The sequence below is a fragment of the Prionailurus viverrinus genome, unplaced genomic scaffold (genome assembly GCF_022837055.1).
Source record: "Prionailurus viverrinus isolate Anna unplaced genomic scaffold, UM_Priviv_1.0 scaffold_63, whole genome shotgun sequence".
Taxonomy (NCBI): domain Eukaryota; kingdom Metazoa; phylum Chordata; class Mammalia; order Carnivora; family Felidae; genus Prionailurus; species Prionailurus viverrinus.
Window position 1 is genome coordinate 796570 of NW_025927625.1, and position 23510 is coordinate 820079.

Below are 23510 nucleotides of genomic sequence, written 5' to 3' on the forward strand. Positions count from 1 at the left end.
AGGTCATAAACAAAGGGCAGGCAGGTGGTCAAGGGAGTTCCACAGACTGGAGGGGTCTTAGTCTGCACAAGAACGCTGGGGTGACGAGGACACACATACATGTTTAGCTCTTCTCCCAGCACCACCAGTTACTGGTCACTGCACTTAACAAGCAGGAGGCACTAAGTCTGCTCACGTTTGCGGAAGAGTACCCCACTGCCCATCCAGCTTGTGGACTTAGAGCCCAAGATGGGTGGGGCGTGGAGAGTGGGGACCTCTGCTCAGGAAGCATCAACCACAGCAGCACGAGAAAGCATTGAAAACGTTCTCTGGCATTGGCAGGATGGCGGAGTTCACCTTCTCACATTTAACTTAATTTTTAGTATCTGTATTTCTTTTTTTTTTTTTTTTTAATTTTTTTTTTCAACGTTTATTTATTTTTGGGACAGAGAGAGACAGAGCATGAGCGGGGGAGGGGCAGAGAGAGAGGGAGACACAGAATCGGAAACAGGCTCCAGGCTCTGAGCCATCAGCCCAGAGCCTGACGCGGGGCTCGAACTCACGGACCGCGAGATCGTGACCTGGCTGAAGTCGGACGCTTAACCGACTGCGCCACCCAGGCGCCCCCGTATCTGTATTTCAAAATGGAGAAAATTGCAGGTATAATTACAGGCATAACTCCAGTCAATACTGTTGAATGCCTCGGTTCCCACTGGGATTTTCACTCTGTAATTACATTACTAAGTAGGTGGGCAGGCGGATCATATAAAAGAACCCAAACAACAACCCCTCCAAGTTTAGTGTGCTGAAATAAAACCTGAAAAGGTAGATCCTGAAGACGTAACTGTAAGGAGTACATCTGACACAATCCGGTAAGCAAGGGCTCCAGCGGCACAACCCTGACGGTCATCCACGACTGACCGGAGTCCGGGCAGACAACGCACGGGAAATCAGACTTCCCGGCGCCGTCGCCCGAACGTGGTCTGCGGTCAGAGTGCTGGTGTTCTTCGCCTGGTTTTCCAATGTGCGCAAAAGGCCACCATACAAAACCCAAAATGAAGGTCCAAAAGTTGCCAGATCCCGGTGTGAAACACGGGTCTTCGCTTTCCCCGAAGAAGCGCGGTTTTGCCAACAGTTGCCAGGCAAGCGCCAGCGCCGGTGTCAGACGTGCCTCCCACCTACCCTGCCTGGGGCGGGACGGCCGAGCCCGGCCGGGTCCTCGGGGCTGCTGGCACCCGACGGACCGTCCCCAGGGCGATCGGCACAGCGCCCGGCCGGCGCGCGCCTGCGGTTGCCGGCCCGCCTCCGCCGGAGATCTAAGGGCGCTTTTGGATTCAGAGGCCCGGGGCACCCACGGGCCGCCACCTGTCAGGGTGACCTCGGGCAAACACGCCTCCCCACGCGCCGAAGGCTGGGGCGGGGGCGACCTTAGTACTCTGGGGAAGGGTCCCCGGGGACGGCAAGCGGGGTCATGACCTTCACCGGGACGCGACTCGCTGGCTTCAGGAGTCCCGCGGCCGTCCGGGTCGGCCCCACCCCTTCGGGCGGCCTCCTCACCGCATCCTCCCCCAGACCCTCGCGACCCCGTCCCGGTCCGGCGCCGGGGGGACTCGGCGTCCGCTCCGCCCCGTGGGAAGTCCTGCCCCTCCTCGGCTCCCCGCGCCCTGCCCGCCCCACGGCGCCGACTCACCGCCCTAGTCAGTGCCAGGCGCCGGGCGCCCAGCAGCCGCGACACCACCCGGACCCCCGACATGTCTGCCTTACACGGTGCTGTCCCACCAACCCCCGCGCCAGACTGCGCCTGCGCACCTAGTAGCGCCCAGGCCCGGACGAGGGGACACCGCGCCTGCGCACCACGCCGCGACCCCGGGGCGTGAGGGGGTTTCGCGCCTGCGCACAGGATCAGACAGTGGCGCTAAACGGACCCGGAGCCCGGCGCTCCCCGCCCGGGGGTAGGTCGGAGGGCCTGGCCGTGATCGAAGCGGGACCAGGCCCTGGGCTGCATTTGGGAGAGGCTGGGTGAGGTCGGGGGTTCCGGGAGTAGGTTGCGGTTCCGGGGGTAGGCCGGGGGCCTAAGGGGAGATCGGGGGTTCTGGGGGTAGGCCGGGGGCCTGAGAGGAGGTCTGGGATTCCGGGGGTAGGCCGGGGGCCTGAGGGGAGTTCGGGGTTGCTGGGGTAGATTGAGGTTCCAGGATTAGGCCGGGGGCCTGAGGGGAGGTCAGGGGGGCCGGGAGTAGGTTGGGGATCAGGGGTGTCGGGTGTTCCGGAGGTAGCTCCGGAGGGTGGCCAGGGGTAGATTGCGGATCAGGGGTTCCGGGGGGCAGGTCAGGAGGGCGGGGGTGGCGCTGGGGTCGGAGTAAGTCAGGGCGCCCGGCTGTGTTCAGGGATTCCGGAGATAGTGTTCCCGGGCGCGGTCGACTCGGGGCGGGGGGCTCCAGCGGTGGAGAGGGCAGCTCCCGAGGTTTAAGTGTCTTCGCCAAGTCGCCTGATTTCGCTTCAGATTTAGGAAGTGTTTTTAATTTTCGTGTGTGTTTATGTAAGTTACCTGAAATCTTTTGTGGAAGGAAGTGGCATGGGAAATCAATAGTTTTAGTCGTTTAGTCGTTATCCTGCTTTTCGTTTTGTATTATTAGGATCTTTTTCGTGCACAAATTTGTGCAATATAATTTCGGATTATTTTACTGAGTAAGTTTACAATGATCCATTCCCATTTTATTGACACTTAGGTTGTTTCCAAGTCTTTGCTAGTACTAAATAAGACCATAAAGAATACAATTGTGTATAACCCTTTGTCTTTATTTAGGATTCGGCTGCTTTTACTAGGATTGTATGTTTCCTCAGGCGTTATGGCCCCTCCCCACCCCCCCACCAAGTGGACTTTACTGGCTTGAAGGAAATGAACACTGTCCTTCCCAGCCCTACTTTGAGAGTTTTGCAGTTTAGTACTTTCAGATAACTAGTTTTTTGTTGTATAGTTACCACAAACTCCTTAACATAATTTTTTTGGCATTTCTTTATTGCCAGTTAGAATTCTTTATTTTTAGATGTTAAGTATTTATTGAAAACCCCATTAAAATCTTTCGAAATTGAATTAGATTCCTTTTTTCCTATGTTTGCTTTATTTCTTTTGTAATCAGTGTGTATTATTTGTGGCTATCACGTAGAGATAAGCTGAAAGTCTCATTGCTCTATTTTGTGCAAATGCCCAACCTCCTGTGGATACTTGGTAAATTGGTACATTTCATACTAACATTCGACCCCAGGCTAGTTACTGAGACACAGCATGAGCTCTAAGCAGAAGCGTCTAATTGTGGTGTTTGTGGGGAGGCAGGAGAGCCTTCCTAGCCTGTTCCCATTTCGCCAACACACCTCTGACTGGACCTCTCGATGTCATTCATTTCCTGAAGCAGCCAGTGTTTTCACACCTTCCTATTGATACGTCTTTGTGTACAACCGTACTCTAAAGCTTGTTTATGTTAGAGACCTTATCTCTTTCTCCTTCTACTTCACTTATTTGAGGCATGTCTTTGCCCCCACTATATCCTGGGGAGTTGCTATTGTCTGAGGCCTTGTTTTTTCCTTCTTTTAATCCTGTAAGACTCAGTGCTATGTGACTGGCTCATAGGTAGAATTGAGCCAAGAGGATGACACGATTGTGCCAGATGTATTTTATTCCTTTCATGTGATTAACGATTTTATTATTTACTTCAAGGTATATCTCCATGAATAATTTAAATGACCCTCCAAATTGGAATATCCGGCCTAATTCCAGGGCTGATGGGGGTGATGGAAGCAGATGGAATTATGCCTTGTTGGTTCCAATGCTGGGATTGGCTGCTTTTCGTAAGTCATGGTTTTCCTAACGTTTGCATTTTGGGGACTGAAAGTGTGGAGCCCAAAGACTTTGGCCTTTGGGCACGGACAGATGCCAGTGTACATTCTAGTGTTATCCATACAGTGAGTCTTAAGCAAATTACTTAACCCCCTGAGCCTTGGTTTCCCTATCCAGTGAAGCTAGCTAATCATAATTACCTCGATGCATTGTGAAGGCGAAATAAAACAAGATATTCAGAAGCATTTTGTGTGGGGTGAGTTTTAGTAACTGTTAGCTCCCATTTCAGACTTCACTGCTCTGAAGGGGGCTCTCTTGCTTCAGTCGCCCTCATAAGGACTGACAGGGAAGAATAAATAAAACAGGCATAAAAGAAAACCTTTTTGGTTGTCTTTAGAAAATCAGCCTTTGGGAGACTTTATCCATTAAACCTCTGCTCAGCCTTGGCCAGATTCTTTCCAGTTTGAACTGACTTTGTATCACTTTGGGGAAATGACCAATTGCCAGTTATAAGTATTCCAGCCCTTAGTTTTTATTTTCCACTACAGTGATACATTTCCCGATGTTCAGGAATTGATTTTATATTTTGTCATATCCCACAGTTTTGGGTTGGCAGTTAAGAATATGAGAAACTGAGGGGCACCTGGGTGGCTCAATTGGTTAAGCATCCGACTTCGGCTCAGGTCATGATCTCACGACTCGTGAGTTCGAGCCCTGCATCCGGCTCTGTGCTGACAGCTCAGAGCCTGGAGCCTGCTTCAGATTCTGTGCCTCCCTCTCTCTCTCTGCCCCTCCCCTGCTTGCACTCTGTTTCTCTGTCTCCCAAAAATAAATAAATATTTAAAAAAATTTTTTTAATTAAAAGAGAATATGAGAAACTGAATAATTGAATGGAAGAAAAGTCCAAGCTGCCCTCTATTAGCAGTGATACTTTTTACGGAGTGTCTTTATGTGCCTGGATTTCTCAGGTCGAAGGGCTTGCCATAGAGGAAGTGAAGGGTGAGGAGAGTAGCATTTATCAGTTGTTCACTTATCACCTGTAATGTTGACTGTGCCAGGAGGCTAATTAACACCCATATTTGGCATTATAATTTCTAAACTATGTAATAATATGTTACTGGAGAATCTTTATAAGAATGCCAAGTTAAAAGTTTTCTCATATCATGTTACCTAAATAAGACAACCAAGAAGAAAAGGCACAGTATTCCATGAACCTTTTCAGGGACAAAAAGCAACATTTCAAAAGTCCGAGAAGGCAAGAACCTCAAAAGTAAAAGTTGTTATGAAAAACTATAAAAGCTAACGAGTCTGGAAAACAAAGGGAACATGAGAGTCCCTCCAGGGCCTGTCCCAGCCTCAAAACTAATTAATCGTAGTTAGTCAGTGTAAGGTTAAGCCTTCCAATTCACTCACCCTAGCCACAGGCAACAGGTAGCGTTCCTGAGGGTTAGGAGTGCTTTGCAAGATGGCAGGCTTCTAAGTGGCAACACCCTTAGGGCTGGGTTTGGGTCTGCCCAGGCTCTGACCTAGAAGCTGGCACTGTGCAGAACACTGAATCATAAAAAGCATTTGCTCTTGTCAGCCTCCCTGAGAATCAACTAGTTTTTTTAGAAAATGCCAAAATGGGGGCGCATGTCTGGCTCATTCGGTCGGGTGTCCAACTTCAGCCCAGGTCATGATCTCGCAGTTTGTGGGTTCGAGCCCTGCATCGGGCTCGGTGTGGACAACTCAGAGCCTGCAGCCTGCTTTGGATTCTGTGTCCCTCTCTCTCTACCCCTCCCCCACTTGCATTCTGTCTCTCTGTCTCTCTCAAAAATAAGTAAACATTAAAAAACTTTTTTAATAAAAAAAAAATGCCAAAATGTTTTCCCAAGTGGCTGTACCATTTTGCATCCTCAGCAGCAGTGTGTGAGTGATCCAGTTTCTTGGCATCCTCCACAGCATTTGGGGAGGTCACCGTTGTTTTTATTTTACGCCCATTGTGGCTTTAATTTGCATTTCCCTAATGGCTGATAACGTTGCCTCTTCCATGAAGTGTCTGTTCCAGTCTCACAGTGATTTTCTAGTTGTGTTGTGTTTTCGTGTTGAGTTTTGAGAGTTTTTACTATGTTCTAGGTTCTCCTACTTTGCTAGGTATCTGGTTTGCCAGTATCTTCTTCCACTCTGTAACTTGTCTTTTCGTTCTTTTAACGGAGGCTTTCACAGAGCAAAAGTTTTAATTTTGATGGCGTCCAGTGTGTCACTTTTTCTTTCATGGGTCATGCTTTTCCTCCTGAGAGCTCTTCACCTATCCGTAGATCCTGAAGATTCTTGTTTCTTGATAGTTTAGTCTTAATGTTTTACACGTAAATCCACGATCCATTTTGAGTTAATTTTTTTTTTATGAGTATAAGGTAGGAGACAATGTTTTCTTTCTTCCTTTCCAATCTGTCTTTTATTTCCTTTTCCTCTTTTTTCTTGCACTGGCTAACGTTTACAGGCCTCCCTTGAGAAGTTCCTATCTTAGAGGAAGAGCGTTCAGTGTGTACCGTTAAGTGCAATGTTAGCTGTGGGTCTTCACAGGTGTTCCTTGTCAAGGCGAGGAAAGTCCTCTCTGTTTTTATGTTTCTTTCTGTGTTTTTATCATGAATGGGTGTTCAGTTTTGTCAAATGTTTTTCTGTAGCAATTGATAGGATCATGTGATTTTCTTCGTTAGACTGCTCATGTCGGATTACACTGATGGGTTTTTGAATATTGAAGCCTCTTACATTTTAGGAATAATCTCCACTTGGTCATGCCATGTAATCCTTCTCACACATTGTAGAATTACATTTGTTAGTATTTTATGTCTGTGTTCATCTGCATTTTATTATTTTAGCCATTTGTCGGGGTTCTCCCTTCTCCACACTTTTTTTCCCGTGTTTTTTTATTTCATTTATTGTGTTTTTCAGTTTTAAAATTTTCATTTGGGTTTTTTTTTTTAATATATCTTCTATTTCTTTGCTTAGGCTGTATATTATCATGCCTGCTTTAAACTCTTTGTCAGATAATCCTAACGTCTCTGTCATCTCGGTATTGGCATCTACCAATACTCTTTTTATTTTATTTTATTTATTTTTTCAACGTTTATTTATTTTTGGGACAGAGAGAGACAGAGCATGAATGGGGGAGGGGCAGGGAGAGAGGGAGACACAGAATCAGAAACAGGCTCCAGGCTCTGAGCCATCAGCCCAGAGCCCGACGCGGGGCTCGAACTCACGGACCGCGAGATCGTGACCTGGCTGAAGTCGGACGCTTAACCGACTGCGCCACCCAGGCGCCCCAACCAATACTCTTTTTAAATTCAATTTGAGATGTTTCCAATTTTGGGTATGGAGAGTGATTTTTTTTTTTGTTTTTAAACTGCTCAGTGGGGAAGAGGATGCTATTCTTTTTTTTTTTTTTTTTTTAATGTTTATTTATTTATTTTGAGAGAGTGTGAGTGGAGGAGGGAGAGAGAATGCCAAGTAGGCTCCGCACTTACAACACAGAGCCTGACCTGGGGCTCAGTCTCACAAACCATGATATCATGACCTGAGGTGAACTCAAGAGTCGGACGCTTAACAGACTGAGCCACCCAAGCACCCCTGAAAAGTGATTTTCAATTGAAACCTGTGCATTTTGGCTGTTAGGAGCCTGACCCTTTATTTGGACATTTTGTGGCAGGCTTCTTGGACAGGCCTCTGGCAGGGGAAGGGTGGTGCTGCCGCCTCGCTCTCCGCTATGGATGCGAGTCCGGGCTCTCCACTCAGCCGCTGATCCACAGACGCAGAAAGGAAGGATCCCCTCATTATCACTGGGCAGGAGGTACAGCTCCCCCAGGTCTCCACCGATGCTCCCTGGCTGGCAGAGGTGGGAGGGTCTTGTTACTCCCCATTCTCTGGGGACATGGCGCCTCTGACACCATCCCCCTGAGTGGGAGGGGTACCCATCAGCCTCCACTCCAGCGAGTGAGGTGGGGATGGAGCCACAGCGACTGCTGTTTGGTGGGAGTAGAGTGGTTATTGTCCAAGCTCTCTGTCTTGCTAGGCCACCTTCCTAGTCCTTTGGCCAGAGAGAGCAGACTTTTGCTGGGGCTTTTTAAAAGAATGTCTCACCGTTGCCGTTTCACCTCCAAGTCTGGGATGTGTGAGGCAAATGAAACTCCGGGGGACTCACCATCACGGTGTTCCTTGGGTGCCAAGGTCCCTGGCCAGTCTGCCTGCGGTTCTCTACCTTCAAGAGTCTTTTTATGTTTGTTGTATGTACGATGGCCAGCGTTTCTTCTTTTTCTTTTCTTTTTTTTTTTTAACAGAACTAAACTGAAATTTATTAATATTTCACTCTTAACATTTCTTATCAACAAACAAATGAAATTCATGAGCCAAAAACCCAAAATAAAACCAAAAAGAGAGAAAAGCATATAAAACTAAATCTTGATCCCAGCGTTAACAGTTGAACAGAGAATGTGATATTTAAATTCTCAGCAGATGATAGAGCCTGGGTGGCTCAGTCGGGAGTCCAACTTCAGCTCAGGTCATGATTTAGTGGTTCATGGGTTCGGGCCTCATGTCAGGCTCTGTGCTGACAGCTCAGAGCCTGGAGCCTGCTTTGGATTCTGTGTCTCCCTTGCTCTCTGCCCCTCCCCCACTCTTCTCCCTCTCTTTCTCTCCCTCAAAAATGAATAAACATTAAAAAATAATAATAAATAAATTCTTAGCGGATGATAAAGTTGTATAGAAACCAAAGACTTACAAATTATTTGAAACCTAGAATCACTGACCAGACGTTACACAGTTGGATCACGGGAAGACAGCAGAAAGAGGTTACGAGTGAACCTACACCGTTCTAGCTGCACCCCATGCTCTTCTCAGAGGAAAGCCTGGCATTGATTAGATAGTGGGCCAGGCTAATAACTGGCAGCAGAACCAGTGCTAGTAATCTGCTTAGCAGAAGAGCCTTCCACTGGATTGGCAATTTTGATCTGGGCCCCGGGCATCTGGCAGATCTCATTAATGCTGGCGCCTTGGCACCTGATTATGCAGCCAATTATTTGGAATGGTGAGTTCATGGGCAGTTTGAATAGACGCATCCAAACTTGCCCAATAGCCTTTCACCTCTGGAGAGCTGGAGTGAATTCTGGCAAATCCAGTCCCGCCGTGCATCATGGCAAAGCGAGACTATCGTCTTGCCACCTGGTTCGGCTTGGCCAGATCAAGCGGAGAAATGGCGTGTTGTCCTTGAGTTGAGTATGCATCTAGAGGTGGTCCCTCCAGGTCATGGGTGGCATGGGGGTAGCCCACAGACTCGCTGCAGCCATCTTAGCTGTCCACACAGATGACTGGAGAGCCGGCTGGCATGGGCTGGTACAGAGTGGTGATGACTCTGCCTTGGACAGGCGGGGAGAGTGTCTCCAGCATCACCAGGCACATCTACTTGACACACTTGGTGACAGGCTGCAGCACACCAGTGATGGTAATGGCACGCTCGGTGGTTTTGGGCAGCATACCCCTCGCCACCTGGACCTGGGGCCCCCGGGGTGTCTGTCTTATATCTGCCTTTTCCAGTCAGGGAGCCACACTGGGTAGCTGGCACCACCAGCCTCAGGGTAACTGGGGGCCTACTGGCCACTATGCTGTTGGTCATGGAGCTGTTAATATCTTCTTTCAGCATGTCAATGATCATAGCAAAGGCCTTACAGATGACATTGGTGGGGCCGGGTGGAGTAATGATTCTGTCTGGACAATTCTCCCAGGTGTTGATCTGATGTTCATACGCCACTCTCCTCGTGGATCCTCTTAACCAACTCCCCTTTCTTCCCAACGATGCTTCCTATTTCCTTTCCATGCGTAGCAGCCAAATGGTGAGAGTCACATTTAGTTCACTTTTAATCACACTGGCGTCCAAGGGGAGCAGCGGGTGGTGTTCAGGGGAGTTCCCGGGTTTCTGACAATACTTAGGAGGAAGAATAGGAAAGAGTACTTCTATTTCTTTAAGCAGGATCCCCAACTTTCTTTGCCTTCTGAAACTGGGACTGCAAACAGTTTTGTCTAGCCAGAGTCCTTAGGCAGAGTTCTCCAAGATCAGACCCAGACTGAAGGTTTCTCGGACTTCCAGGGCGCCTGGGTGGCTCTGTTGGTTAACCATCCAACTCTGGTTTCAGTTCAGGTAATGATCTCACGGTTTGGGGGTTTGAGCCCCATATTGGGCTCTGGCTTACAGCATGGAGCCAGCTTGGGATTCTCTCCCCCTCTCTCTGCACCTTTCCTGCTCACTTACTCTCTCTAAATAAATATTTAAAAACAAAAACATTAAAAAAAAAGATTTCTCAGACTTCCATTCTGCCTCCACACTTTCCTCTGCGCGCCTCCCTGGTAATCTTACCTATATGTGTCACATCCCTGTCCCATCTCTTCCTGGAGGCCTTCGTGATTCAGTGCCACCTACCCCGAACTTCCCAGTCATCAGCCTGCACCGTGTGGCCTGATGTTCAGTTCTGTGTGTTCTGTATCAGTCGCCACTTGTTCTGTGTTTCAGTTGTGGTACTTTTATTAGATCATACCTGGGTTAAGGCAGGAGTGGCTCCCTGACTCTGGTTCCCTCCTTGACCCGCTGCTCTCTCTTGCACCCCCAACTCTCCTACTTCTTATGAGCGTCTGTGAGGACTTCTGTTCAGCACCTGCTGGCGTCCAGAGTCTGCTCCAGCTCCTCCTTGATGTAATCCCTGCAGCCCAGGCCTGTCGGCTCCTGGAAGCAGTCGGCTCAGAACACGTGGTGCCCGCTCCTGCCCCTGTTTGTTCTACCTACAGGGACCTTTCCTACCAGCTGCTCCTCATTCTTCCAGACTTGTGCCCTCCCTGACTGCACTTCACGCTGAAATAGTCCTTTCCTCCCCTCTTCACACATACCTCTCTGTGCTGATCAAATGGTATTGTAACTGTTGCTCTACTGGTCACTTCCCCTGCCTGTGAACTTGGGCCAAAGGAAGACATAAAGATATGTGCTTTCAAGTGTCAGTTACCAAGTGAAATAGGACTAGAGGCTGTTTTTAGTTGAGGAAGGAATACATTTGTTTCTATGCTTATAGAATTGGGGTGGCTGCAGGTGTCATAGACCAGTGAAGGTTCCCAAGGGACCTGGGAGAAGGAGAACCAAATGGCGAGGATACCAGCTTGAGTGCTGGGGGATGGAAACCCCCAGAGAACCTCCCCGGGGCTGAAATTTGTCCACACAGCAGAGGGCAGAGGCCTGGCTGCCCCTCGGTCTGCCCCATGTTTGTGACGTTCGAGTTTCCCTGCTGGGGAAAGGGGGCCAGGCCTGTCTTGAGGTTGAACCTCTTACTCCACCTTATTTTTATGCACCCCTTGTCAGAATAGAAGCAAGCCTCTTGGACTTCAGCTGCTTACTAGTGATGACCAGGCAAGGCTGAGTGCACTTTGAAATTACTCAGTTCTGTAATCACCAGCCAACAATACATGAAGCATAGCTATATTAACTTTTATTTATTTATTTATAAGTTTGTTTATTTATCTTGAGAGAGAGAGAGTGTGTGCACGCGCGTGGGGTGGAGTTAGAGAGAGAGGGAGACGGAGAGTCCCAAGCAGGCTCCATGCTGTCAGTGCAGAGCCTGACACGGGGCTCGAACTCACAAACCATGAGATCATGACCTGAGCTGAGATCAAGAGTCGGACACTTAACTGACAGAGCCGCGCAGGCGCGCTGAACTTTTAAACCTTGCCAGTAGTGTATGCACTGTAGTCAGAGTAGGCAGTGGTGGTGGGTTTGAGAGCAAAAGAAAGCAGTGGTAGACTTTCTTTGCTGTAGGAGATGAGGCTGAAAAGGGAACTGTCAGCAGCCTTGTCACACTTGCCTTTTGGGAACCCCTGTCTGATTTTAAGATGTGGACTTTGCTTGCTATGTGGTTTCATACCAAATGTTATCTGTATCTCTCAGGGCTTAAGATTTTATTGAAATGTTGTTCTTAGCTGCTTTATGCCTTTTTGTTTTCATGCTTTTTAAAAATAAAGCTTACAGAACTTCAACTCTGACTTTTCATTAAATGTCTCTTCTAATTTATTCCTGTCAGGTTGGATTTGGTCTAGGGAGTCCCAGAAAGAAATAGAAAAAGAGAGAGAAGCGTACCGTCAGAGAACGGCTGCTTTCCAGCGGGATCTTGAAGCAAAGTACCACGCCGTGATCTCAGAAAACCGGCGTGCGGTTGCTCACTTGTCTTTGGAACTTGAAAAAGAACAAAACAGAACGACTAGTTACCGAGAAGCCCTTATCTCTCAGGGGCGCAAGTTGGTAGAAGAAAAGAAGCTTCTGGAACAGGAGCGGGCTCAGGTCATGCAAGAAAAGAGACAGCTGCAGCCCTTGAGAAGCACGTACCTGAGCTTCCTGGAAAAGGAAGAAGACTGGCAGAGGAGGGCCAGGCTTGTGCTGAAAGAGTTTGAAGATGCTCTTACGGAAAGACAGAGCATCTACTGCAGCCTGCTCCTCCCTCGCAGCAGGCGGCTGGAAATAGAGAAGAGGTTGCTGGTCCGAGCATCCACTGACCCGGTTGCCGCCGACCTGCACATGGCAGCCGGCTTGACCGACATATTTAAGCACGACACATACTGTGGCGATGTCTGGAATACCAACAGACGCCAGAATGGGAGACTCATGTGGTTGTATCTCAAATATTGGGAACTGATTGTTGAACTGAAGAAGCACAAGGCAGTCGAGAAAGCCATACTAGAGAAGTAGGGCAGGAGTGAGGCGTGCCGTCTTCACCACGCTGCGGCGCTTCGGGGTATCATTTTCTGGTTTCCCTCTGCCGCGTGCGCGTGTAGCACTGTCGACCGAGTGTTCTTCCACTCCCACCACCCTCTGAGCGGGACACAGGGTCCCGCTTCCTTGATGCTTTTCAGCTCTTAAAGATGCAGTTTCTCAGGAGGATTTTTTTTTAAGCTGTAATATTTTATTAGGCTGAACAGTGTAACCTCATATCTGCGCTATAGGGTAAGATTGTTTTTAAGAAAGTCAGATACAGTACTGATTCTCAGTAGTGTTCTGTCTGTTTTTATCACTCCGTAAATAAATTGTTTTCTCCTCCAATTTTCTCTTTCCTAGAATTATAAATAAAAGTTGTCAGGTAACAGAACTGCCTAATGATGATGACAGAAAATAGTAATATTATTGAGGATTCATGCTATTGTGAGGGTCTCTCCCACCAAAGGGAAAGAAAGTGTTTCCTGTATTCAGTTGATAACCTTGGTATGTGTTTTGCATCTGGCTCGTGTCCATGTTCAGTTAGCACATGCTGTGTATTTGCAATGACATCTAATAAAAACACTTGCCATATAAAAGCAACAATGCCACCTATGTGTGTAATTCTTCACTCTTTATAAAATGTTTTTGCATAGATTATCTCCCGTTTCGCCACAAACTAAAAAAAGGTAGGCACTCATGGTCCATTTTTCACAAAGCTAATGTGAATCAGCCTTTCACACATCGCCCCCGTAATCCCACCCCTAATCTTAGTACATGGGAAGGGTGTGTAGCAAATGCAGCAGAAGGAAAGGCACATGGGACCAAGGGAGGAGCTTATGCAGCTTCCAGAGTCATCTCCCAGGGGGGTCATGGGAGTGCTCCCCTGTCCCCCACACCGGCAAGGACTGTGAACTGTCACCAACCTGGGACCCCAGAGACAGCCCAGGGTCTGTGTTGAGGGCTGGTCATGTGGGTACCCTCTGCCTGGCGTCCCAGATTGCAGACTCGCAGAAGGGAAGTCAGTGTTACCTCAAACTGCACAAAGTTTAGACACACTGGGCTGCTCTTACTGGTCGTGGCAGGGGGACCCTCCCCAAATCCAGGTTCCCTGTGCCAGCCAGGGGCCAGCCTTGCAGCAGTCCTTTGGAAGACCTGTGGCCTCCCGTACAGGTGAGGCAGCTGAGCTAGGGTCAGGAGAGGCTGCCCGGGCAGTGTGGCTCCGGAACTGCCGGTAGCTTACACCCAGTTGCTTGGTAGTGAGAGGCCCAGGAGCAGCTAGATTGAGGTCTGCTTTTGAACCCTGTTTCCACCCAGCCTGCCCGCCTGTCTGTGGTAGGGAGACAAACTTTTACAAATGCAAGCTGACAGAAAACAACGTTTAATAGCAGGGGAATATCACGAGCTGGATTCGGTCTAGGGACCAAGTTTTGCCGAGTACTTAGCGGCACTCTGGATCTGCATCATTTATGCTTGTGTGTGGTTTTTAATCACTGGGAGCATTTCAGACATGAGAAAGTGGCTCAGAGCTACGGTAAGTCCCCCCGAGTAGCCAGGGTCCTCCGCCCCAGGCTCTGCTCTTAGCTGCTGTGCTCTGCGCAGGACAGTTGCCTGCTTTTCTTCTCCAGCGACTCCTAATGTCACCTTTCTGCTCCATTGCCACTCCTCGATCCAAACAGAAATAACTTATTCAGGTAAACCTGAACTAAAAAACTCCGGTTCTTTGTATTTGCTGGTGCATTATATCCTTGCCTGGAGTGGTGTACATTCAGTTTTACTCTGATTTTTCAGGTGTCGTGGCATAAACCACTTCTTTCCCCTTGGTTTTTTCTTTAAAATGAGCAAAGTTCAGCCAGCCACTCGGGAGGTAACTTGCAAGGTGAATTATTAACCCTCATCCTATTTTCTAATATCCAACGTGCTCTCAGCCTAGCCTCCGATAGCTCGATAACTATGTTCAGATAATTCAAGGCAGCTTAGACACCGGCTTGATACTGCAAAATCAGAAAGCCAAACTTTCTACAGAAAGTTATGTTAGGCCAACTTCGTATTTTGTGGCACAGCTGCCTTCCATTAGCAAGTTTCATCGAGGGTTAATCTGATGCCATCCCTTTTTCACGCTGATTTTTTATTAGGCTCGAAATGTTTACACCATGTCATGCCTATGTGATGACTTCACAGATACAGCAAAATATGTGTGGACTAAGAGGCTACAGTAGAACATTACTGAAAGAAAAGTGTTTAAGACAGAAAAAGGATCAGAGCCAGGAGCTGTTTGATACGTGTGCAAGATTTGTGGGGACTTGAGAGTCAAACATCATTGTTTGTCCAGGCTGCTCTCTGGAAGTTCTCAGACTGACGCTCCTGTCCCTGGAGGGAGCCTGTCTCTGTGGCAGTCAAGAAGAGGGGTCATTTCACAGCCTGTGATTTTAATTGATTTGGGGACACCAGGTTATTGTGGGTGGGGTTGCAGTGATTTCCACAGGAAGGGCTTGGACGGGGCAGGGGCGGGGCTGTGTTCAGCCTCTGCTTCCTGTGGAAGTGCCTACTTCAGTGTGCTTCACTTTGGCATAAAGTTGGAAGGCACAGGGTTTGACCTGAATGTCCCCAAAATGAAACAGTGCTATAGATTAATCCCACTCAATTTATGTTAAACATGCCTTTCCCCCCTTGTGAACGTTCAAAGAGACAGATCAGAATTCTTCCACGTATTTCTTTGTGTGTGTACAGTTGTGTCTGTCTATAATGTGTATACGGGCTGGCAGAGGAAGTTGTTGATTTCATGGTGACAAAGTAATTCTGCAAACGCACCAATGATGCGTAGTTATGACAGGGAAGTCTTCACCCAAGAACCTGTGTGTTTTTGAAAAGAGAAGTTATATTTAATTAAACTACGTAATGGAGTATTTCTGTGTGGGATTGTTCAAAGGTCTGATGGCCAAACAGTTTACCAAGATCATCTCTTTAAGGAGAGGGAGGAAAAGTTTGTCATTAGTTCCCCCGTTTTAATGTCACTTCAGGAAAGCCGATCTGAAGCAGACACGCGGGCACTGGTAAAGACTCAGCCACGGCGTGTGCTCACTAGGCTATCTTGTGAGGGAGCAGGGGACCCCACCCAGCTCAGCCGGAGCTGGAGAGGCCAGAGAGATGTCACAGAGCTTGCCGGGAGGGCTGTGCGCAGCCAGAGCCGGGCCTCCGGATGTGCCCGGACCCGCCTAAGTGGGCTGTTGCTCACCGACACAAGGTGCTCCTCTCTTCCAGCAGTGACAAAAACAGCTGCTCCCTTTCTCTCCGGATTAGGACTCTGGCTGCAAGTAACAGAGATCAATCCAAGCTACGTGAGACAGTAACAAGGGGGTGGCTTACTCGAGGACATGACACAGAACCCTCAGGGCAGGAGTGGACAGTGCAGGCCAGTCCCTCAGAGAGGAGCCAGAAACAGCAGCACCCGTCAGCAGCCTTGGCTCAGTGGCTTCTCTGCTTCGCGTGTGCATGTTTGCTTCGGTCTTTCTCTTCCGGGGCCTCCTGAGCTTGAGTATTACCTGTTCTATTCCCGTGCGTGGCAGTTTGGGAACCGGGGGGTTCTATGCTCCTACGGCATTCGAATGGAGAGGGTGCAGGGAAGTCAAGGTGTGTGGCCTTTGTTAACATCAGAGGAAGTCTTGACAAGAAAACAAGGCTTCGTGTGCCAACCATCGACTGCCTCTGCGGCAGCTCTGTGGGAAATCCACCTTCTGCAGACTCCCTGGCAAGTCAGGGTCTTGTCGGGGTGCAGACTGCGGGGAAGCATCGCGTCTGAGCCCCTCCCGCAGACCCCCTGCCCCCGCCACTGGCCAAGTCCCTGCTCCAGGGGGAAATGGCTGCACCTAAGAGGACCTGGGCTTCACGGCGGGGGGGCGGGGGGGGGTGCGTCTAAGGGTGGGGCAGGGCACCCCGCTGTGGGGGACTCCCCTGTATCCCTGCGTATAATGTCCTTGCAAGGACACTGGCCGCTTGTGGGCAACCTGCGGCCAGTGGGGGATGAGTGCCAGGCTGCCCGGAGCCAGAAGCACAGAGGCTCATGGAGGCGTGGAGGGGGTGTTGAGAGGGTTTATCACATGAGGGCAGATGCTGCTGCCCCCACTGAGGTGCTGAGAAGAGGGCTCTGGCACCACTGAGTAGCTCGGCAGTGCCTGCTGCCCACAGGTCAGGGCTGCTGTTGTAAGTGAGGCCCACTGGCGGCGGTGATGTTGTGGGTGGGTTTGGGCCCCAGGCTGATGGCATTCAGGACTGGCAGGGGCAGGTGGGTGGAATCACTGTGATGGGCATCAAGACCCAGAAGACAGCCTTCACCCATAGGGAGCTGCCGCGGTGGCCAATGATAGAGATGGAATCATAGGGTCTAGTGGGTGGCAACTGATCAGGGTGTTGCTCAAGCCACAAAATGAGAAGGAAAGAGACAGCGTCAGTGATACTAAGAGCCACAGGCTCACGTCTCCAGGTCTTCTGGTCACGTCCCCCGCACAGAGGGTTCCTTGGATCAGTCGATCTCTCCTCGTCTGGAGTGTACAACTGGAAAGAAGCATCTGGAACAAAAGCAGGGTAGGAAGGACCAAGTGGAAGCCCCTGAATCTGCATTCCCTCTTTGCCAGGATAGGCAACAGGAAGCAGCGCTGACTTCCTGGAGGATGTGCGATGATTAAGCCACCACAAAGGACTTGGGGGGAGCAAAGACCATGTCCCTGATGTCCTGGAAAGACGTTTCCCAGTGTCCATCATGGTCCTCACACTGTTCCTGCTTAATTCAGGTGTCTGGCCCCTAGGAAGACCGGGTAGCTTTGGGCAGTGATAGGCCCCTAAGTTTCACCAGGAGGAGAGACAGTCGAGCTGCCATGTGGCACCTTCGCAACCTCTTGACACCCGGCCCTCTGCCCCGCTCTCCACCTGCATGATGAGTTTTCTTGTCCCCACAGTTTGCCTTTGGGTTGGAGCCGTGCCCTCCCCGGCATGAAAAGCACAGGGATGTGCCTGGGCCGTGGCAGGATTCCTGTGACCGACATCACATGGGCATCGTCAGAGCCTCTGATTCCCAGGCTGGGCAGGTGTGGCAAAAACCCATCGTGGCCAGAAATGGCACTTTCAGGGTTGGGGCCCAGCAGGTCCGCGGGAACAAGTGAACGACAGGCACCACGATGGCACAGGAGGCATAGGTCCTGCTTGGCTGCTCCACATGCTTCAGAGTTGCTCTGAATGTGCCTCCCGCCCCCACCATCCTCTTTGGCTTTCATGCGTTCGTTCTTCAGGGGCACCAGGAGCGGGAGCCGTCAGGAACATTCGCTACCAGTAGACGCCTGCATGCCTACCTCCTGCTTCAGTCACCACAGCACCCCTGGGCCCATCTCCACCACAGCTGCCCATGTACATGCTGGGTCCTATCCTGCCAGCCACAGACACAAACAGTTTCAATTAATTCACTCTTTAGAGTTAGAATGAAATCACTGCAAAATTTTGCTCTGTGACTACCCTCTTTTCGAGGCCTTCTTAAAATAACAAACTCCATGTGCCTGAAATAGGGTTCAGAGACTTTGCCAGCAGGATGGACCTGTGGAGATGGCCGAGGGTGAGCAGAGCAGTGAGGGTGGTGGCTCAGAAAACAGCTCTGAGGGGCAAGGGGAGTTAGACGTCACCTCTTCCCTCCTGCCCCCTTGTTGGATGTCCTCCTTTCCTGAAAGACCTGGGAGGAACCTTATTGCCTTCCCCAGTAAGCAGAATCCTGAGACAGCTGTCACTCGGGAGCCCCACATCTTAGGCAGCCCCACTTGGTTGTGGAGAGAAAGGCATGGGACATACCTGGACAGGGACTCACCTGGGGGGAGGAGGGACCTGCTGTTGGACACAAGACAGAGCCTGCTCACACAGTCATTCAAACCCCCATTGAGAACTTGGTGGTTATGGTGTGAGGAGGTGTGGCCCCATCAAGCCCTAGCCTCTGTCTTGAGAAAACGTTTCATTTTCATATTCTTAGATACTTAAAAAAATACAAATTGCGTTGAAATTAAAGCCACGTCCGAATAAGTCACACTGCTGTTTTATTAGTATGTAATCATCCTAACACTCAGCCCTTCGTATGAGTCAGATCTTAACAGAAAACTAGCCCCGACATTGTAATTAAGCATTTATGCATCAGGACTCAATCACTCAAACCACCCAGACGTGGTACAGACAACCTGTTCTGTGACAGGTTCTGGTGTCTTCCTGGCCCTGGCCTGATGTCTGGGCTCCCTCTCCTTGCTCCTGTCCTGCCCAGCACTGCTCCACTGTTCAGCACTACCACGGTGGCGGCCAGCTCGTGGGTCCCCGTGGAGCTCTGACACCAAAGTGGCCTTGAGTCACCTTTCCTGGAGCCAGAGTTTCCACTCCTCTAGTGCTTAATGGATGTCACACACGAGTTTCACTAAGAGATGCTTCAAATGGTGGTGGCCGGGGGAGCGGATGCCCAAGCCTGCTGACTCAGGATGCCCGGGGTGTCGTGCAGCTGAACTACAAGGCCCCCTTTGGCCTGTCAAGGGCCTACTACATTTGTTCCAACGCTCTAGAAAAGTTTTCTAGAGCAGTTTTGAAAGCTTGCAGCAAGAAAGCTCCAAGTTCATTGCTTGTTTCTTGGATATCTGGGTCAAAACTTCCAAAGAGGGGTGTGCAGACTTGGATGTCCCCCCGGCCAGCCCTAAGCAGCACAGCCCGGAGGTCCTCAGCAATCACATTGTATTTCTGCTGGTCAAATTTGGACATGGCCAGCTCATCGTGGGGGTAGGCGGTGCCCTCAGGGTAGCAGTCCTTGGGCACTGGGAACTCTACGCACCGAAGCTTGGGCAGCTCACAGAGAGCTGTGAAGAGGCGCCTCAGGGCCCGGGCCGACAGTGGGTTCCCCAGGAAGCGAAGCTCACAGAGCTCGTGGCAAGGGCTCAGGGCCAATATCAGCATGCTCATGTGGCTGTCTTCGATGCTGCACTCCTCCAGGGTGAGAATCCTCAGTGTCTGGGCAGCCCGGCCCAGCAGCCTGAAGAAGGTTGAGGGGAACAGGCTGAACAGGCTGTGCCCACTGAGGTCCAGCACCTCCAGACACATGCTGTGGGCACAGTCTGCCAAGAAGGCCATGTCCGCGTGGTTCAGGGAGCAGTTGGCCAGGTCCAGGACCCTCAGCGGTGTCCTCAGGGGGCTAGGGGCGGGGCGGAAAAGAGCACAGGTGAAAGGAGATCCCCGCAAGGAGCTCTGGGAGGAATAAAGGTGAATTCTATCTCATGGGTCAGCGGACCATGGCCCAAAGGCTGAATCCACTCCTGCCTTGTTTTATTCAGCCTAAGACTAAAATGGTTTTTATATCTGTAAACATTGGAACAAATCAAAAGAAGAAAGATACTCGGTGACATGTGAAAATAATATGAAATTCAGTTTTCAGTGTCCATAAATAAAGTGTTGTTAGAACTAGGGTAATTCATTTGCCTCCTGTCTGTGGACAGTTTGGGGCTGTGATGGCAGAGCTGAGTCTTGAACCAGTGGTGTGACCAAGTGTAGAGAAGAATTAACTTAGCCCAAGACAGGTCTGGCCTTTGTCATCAGTTCCTAAAATGTTAAATCTGTTTTGTCAACCCCTCACTGTGTCTGCTCAGGTACTTGCCGTGGGGCAGTGAGGTGCACGTGAGCTGGCACAAAACAGCTAGCTTCACTATGAACAAAGAGAGGAAGCCCTCACAACCTTAGGGCGGGGAAGAGCCGTGGAGCCATCTAGTCCAGCCCTAGCCTTGCTGGGACCTAAAGACCCTCCCGTGTTCTAATGTAAGTGGGGTAGGTGGCCCGGCATCAGCAAATGCACAGCCGGGGTAAACCCTGCTCTGGTGGGCAGTTCTGAAAGTCAGGAAGGGCCCTTGCGCCCTGGGACTTGTGAAGAATGCACATCCTCAGCCCACCCTGCCCGGGTGATGCTGGGCCTGGGTCTGGTGCCATCAGGCTGAGCACTCAGTGCAGGAGAGTATATGGGGTCCTGTTCTCTGCCACCCCTCCTGCCCCCTGCCCCTGCACCTGTACTTCCTGGGTGCTGAGAGCCCACCATGCTTGTCCTTTTCCCGGCCCCTCCATCCAGGTCTATCGTGTGGGCCAAAGAAGCCCGAGAAGCCCTTGTGAATACGAACGCGACCACACCTTCTTCCTGCTCAGAACCTCCAAGGACTTTCTCTCTTCCTTTCGTCCCCTCCACTACTCCCCTCTCTCACACTGCCCTGCCTACCAACCCCAACCTTCTCCCTGCTGATGCCTGATCCCTCCATATTACCAGCTTGGGCCCTTTGCGCCTCTGTCCAGGCCACCGCACAGTCTGCCTAGTCAATGCTCTGGGTCTCTGCTCAAAGTCACGCCAGGGAGTGAGCCTTCCCCGACTACCACCACCACCAACGACCCCGCCCCCCCGCCCCCAGTCTCACACTTGTTTAGCCTGACACACGTCATGCTGGGACCTCCCTGGGGCCTCATCAGGCTGTTGACAATCAGCCAGACTGAAACACACGTGGGAGCACGTACTCTACCAGTGGAGGGTCAGAGTGTGGTGGGAGACAGGAAAGCCTGTCAGGGGCTGAGCTAGCAAGATGGCCCTGCTGGGCCGGTGATGGGTCCTCTGGCTTGTGGAACCAATTTCCCCCAGTAGCAAAGGCACATCCAGGCTGAGGACCTAGGCCAGAAATGCAGGACTGTCCTGAGAGTCTCAAAGAGCCAGCCACCATATATATGCCAGAGTTTATTCATACATGAGCTCAGAACCATCCTTTCTTATGTCAGGAGACTGGGGACAGGAGGAAAGGAGGAAGGGAGCCCTCATTTTTCTCTCTCTAGAAGACCTGGGACAGAAGACCAGGGATGGGGGGGTCTGGGGTAGGCAGGGTGAAGGAGGAGGGTTAGGAAAGAGAAGGAAAGGTGAGTGCAGCCCTTGGCCAGCAGCTTCTGGGGTTCCTTTGTATAGAAGAGAAACATCTGTAAGCCAAGGACTCCCTAAACTAGAAGCCACATCTTCACCCCCACTGGCTCAAGAAAGAAGTTTAATTTTCTATGTTCATGGCCAGTCACCAACCAGGTGGAACCCTGACCTTCCTGGTGCTCCCGCCCTTGTGTGGTGTCCTCCCCTCACGTGGATGGACCCGCCGACTAGCTCTAAACCAACAAGGTATGCAGAAGTGTGGACACATCGGTCTCAAGAGCTTCTAGCTGGGTGACCTCTGGTTCTCAGATCAGCCTCTCTGTCGTGAGGACTCCCAGCAGCCGAGGTGCAGAGGCCACCTGCCAACAGCCTCACACTGAACTTGGAAGTGGATGGCCTAACCCTCCCGGCCCACCAAGCCTTCAGAGGAGACCACAAGAGTAGACCCAAGTTGTGCTGGGCTCTGATGGAGCTTGTGGCCCACCATAGGCCAGTGTGGGGGTAATCTGTTATGAGACAGATAATTAATACAATATAACATAGTCACTTGTATGTTGTTCGTTTTGCTAATTTTCTCTTCTGCTCACTAACCAAAACCAGTCCTCCTTGAGTTCCCTGTGTTGCCAGGCTACACGCAACCTAACCCCCCTGGGTCACATGCCTCTGTCTGTGCCCTCCTGCCGCTCTGGGCCCTCACAGAGTAAAGATGGAGGGAGCCGGGAAACTTGTGCCCTTGTAAACTGCCAGGTCCCATCTGCAGGTCTCTTGTGCATCTTCCGCCTGGCCGCTGAGAGGGCCCCGTGTCACCCAGACCCACGCTGAGTAGCTGTGAACAGAGACACCGCTAACCCGGCCTGCCCTCCGTCCCGTCACCCCAGACTCACCCAAGCAGTTTCCGAATCTTCCCTGTCAGGGTGGAGAAGGCCACGCTCAGCTCTGTGAGCTGGGTCATCTGGCTGAGCTCCCAGGCGATGGAGGTGAGGAGGGGGTCCTCGCCGTCGGGGGTTGGGGTGCTGGTGGGGGGCGCGTCGAAGGCCTTGGCAGGCAGGGTGAGCGAGGCCAGCTGGGGGAAGCCCACCTGGGCCAGCAGCTGCTGCACGTGTCCCGCATGCAGCCGCACGTTGTGCACCACCTCGAGCCTGCGCAGCTCACCCGGCCCGGCCAGACGCAGCACGTGCAGCAGCTGGCTGGGGCCCAGGCTGTCAGCGCGGAAAGAAAGGCAGTGCACACGCAGTGGGGCAGGGCCTGATGGCCCCAGGGCCTGCACCACCACCTTGAAGTTGCCCTCTGTGACAAAGAGGTCAGCAAGGACCTGGATGGGGCGCTGGGCCACTAGGGGCTCTGCCTGCAGCCGGCAGCAGGTCCTGGCCAGCAGCTCCGTGCGGCCCCACCTGCCCAGCGCCCTGCCACAGGGGCACTGCTGCACCTGCACGTCTCGGATGCCTGTGAGGTCTGCCACCCGCAGCCGCCTCGGGCCCCCGGCCCGGAGCACGTGGTCCGCGAGGCCCTGCACACAGGCCTCCAGGCAGGCCCGGCAGGCGCGGTCCCGCAAGTCCTCCGGGGGTTCCGAGCGCGGCCCGAGCAGCGCACTCAGCCAGAACTCCTCCAGCGGCCAGCGCTCCAGCAGGGTGCGGATCACCTCTGCCTGCTCCAGCAAGTAGCTGGCTTTGAACAGGAGTGGGTAGAGATTGTGGGCCACACCATCCAGGCTCTGCTTGGCCACCTGGGGGTGAGACACCAGGGCCTCAGCAGAAATGAAGCGTAGCGACCTCATCGTTCCTGCCTGTGGCGGCCCGAAGGCAGGACGGTGCTCTCCCGTTGCGATTCTCCCAAAGATGGGTGCCCTTCTCGCTTATTTTTAGCTGCAGCTGCTGTGAGCAGCTCGCCTTTGGGCCAAAGGTGGCGAGCGGGCCCTCTGGTCATCTGACAGCTATTTTGGTCGTGGGTGCTTATTTGCCTCTGGCCCTGGAAGCGTCTGCCAGTGGCCAGCCTGTCCTTGGAGCGCTCAG

General features: G+C 51.3%; 3 protein-coding genes and 1 pseudogene across 5 annotated transcripts in view; 1 reads left to right on the plus strand and 3 right to left on the minus strand.

Moving 5' to 3' along the window:
• Window positions 1-1796, minus strand: part of SDHA (succinate dehydrogenase complex flavoprotein subunit A) — a 30256-nt gene extending 28460 nt beyond the window's left edge. The window contains exon 1 of one of the 2 annotated variants that reach the window (XM_047848445.1): window positions 1670-1796. In XM_047848445.1, coding sequence (XP_047704401.1) covers window positions 1670-1732 — 63 coding nt within the window. In that variant the 5' untranslated portion in view covers window positions 1733-1796. The remainder of the gene's footprint in view (window positions 1-1669) is intronic. The other variant, XM_047848446.1, reaches the window with a different exon arrangement.
• CCDC127 (coiled-coil domain containing 127) lies at window positions 1785-13163 on the plus strand. 2 transcript variants are annotated; one of them, XM_047848448.1, is made up of 3 exons: window positions 1785-1931; window positions 3692-3822; window positions 11896-13163. In XM_047848448.1, the coding sequence occupies exons 2-3, from the start codon at window positions 3702-3704 to the stop codon at window positions 12555-12557; spliced, it is 783 nt and encodes a 260-aa protein (XP_047704404.1). In that variant the 5' UTR covers window positions 1785-1931; window positions 3692-3701; the 3' UTR covers window positions 12558-13163. The 2 variants fall into 2 exon arrangements, with proteins under 2 accessions (XP_047704404.1, XP_047704405.1); XM_047848449.1 differs by having other exon boundaries at window positions 1875-1998.
• On the minus strand, window positions 8499-10274 carry LOC125159823 (poly(rC)-binding protein 1-like; annotated as a pseudogene).
• A 5911-nt stretch (window positions 13164-19074) lies between the features above and the next one.
• LRRC14B (leucine rich repeat containing 14B) lies at window positions 19075-23275 on the minus strand. Its single transcript, XM_047848447.1, has 2 exons — window positions 22386-23275; window positions 19075-19755 (listed from the first exon to the last, which is right to left on the minus strand). The coding sequence occupies exons 1-2, from the start codon at window positions 23273-23275 to the stop codon at window positions 19113-19115; spliced, it is 1533 nt and encodes a 510-aa protein (XP_047704403.1). The 3' UTR covers window positions 19075-19112.
• Between the last annotated feature and the right edge of the window lie 235 nt (window positions 23276-23510).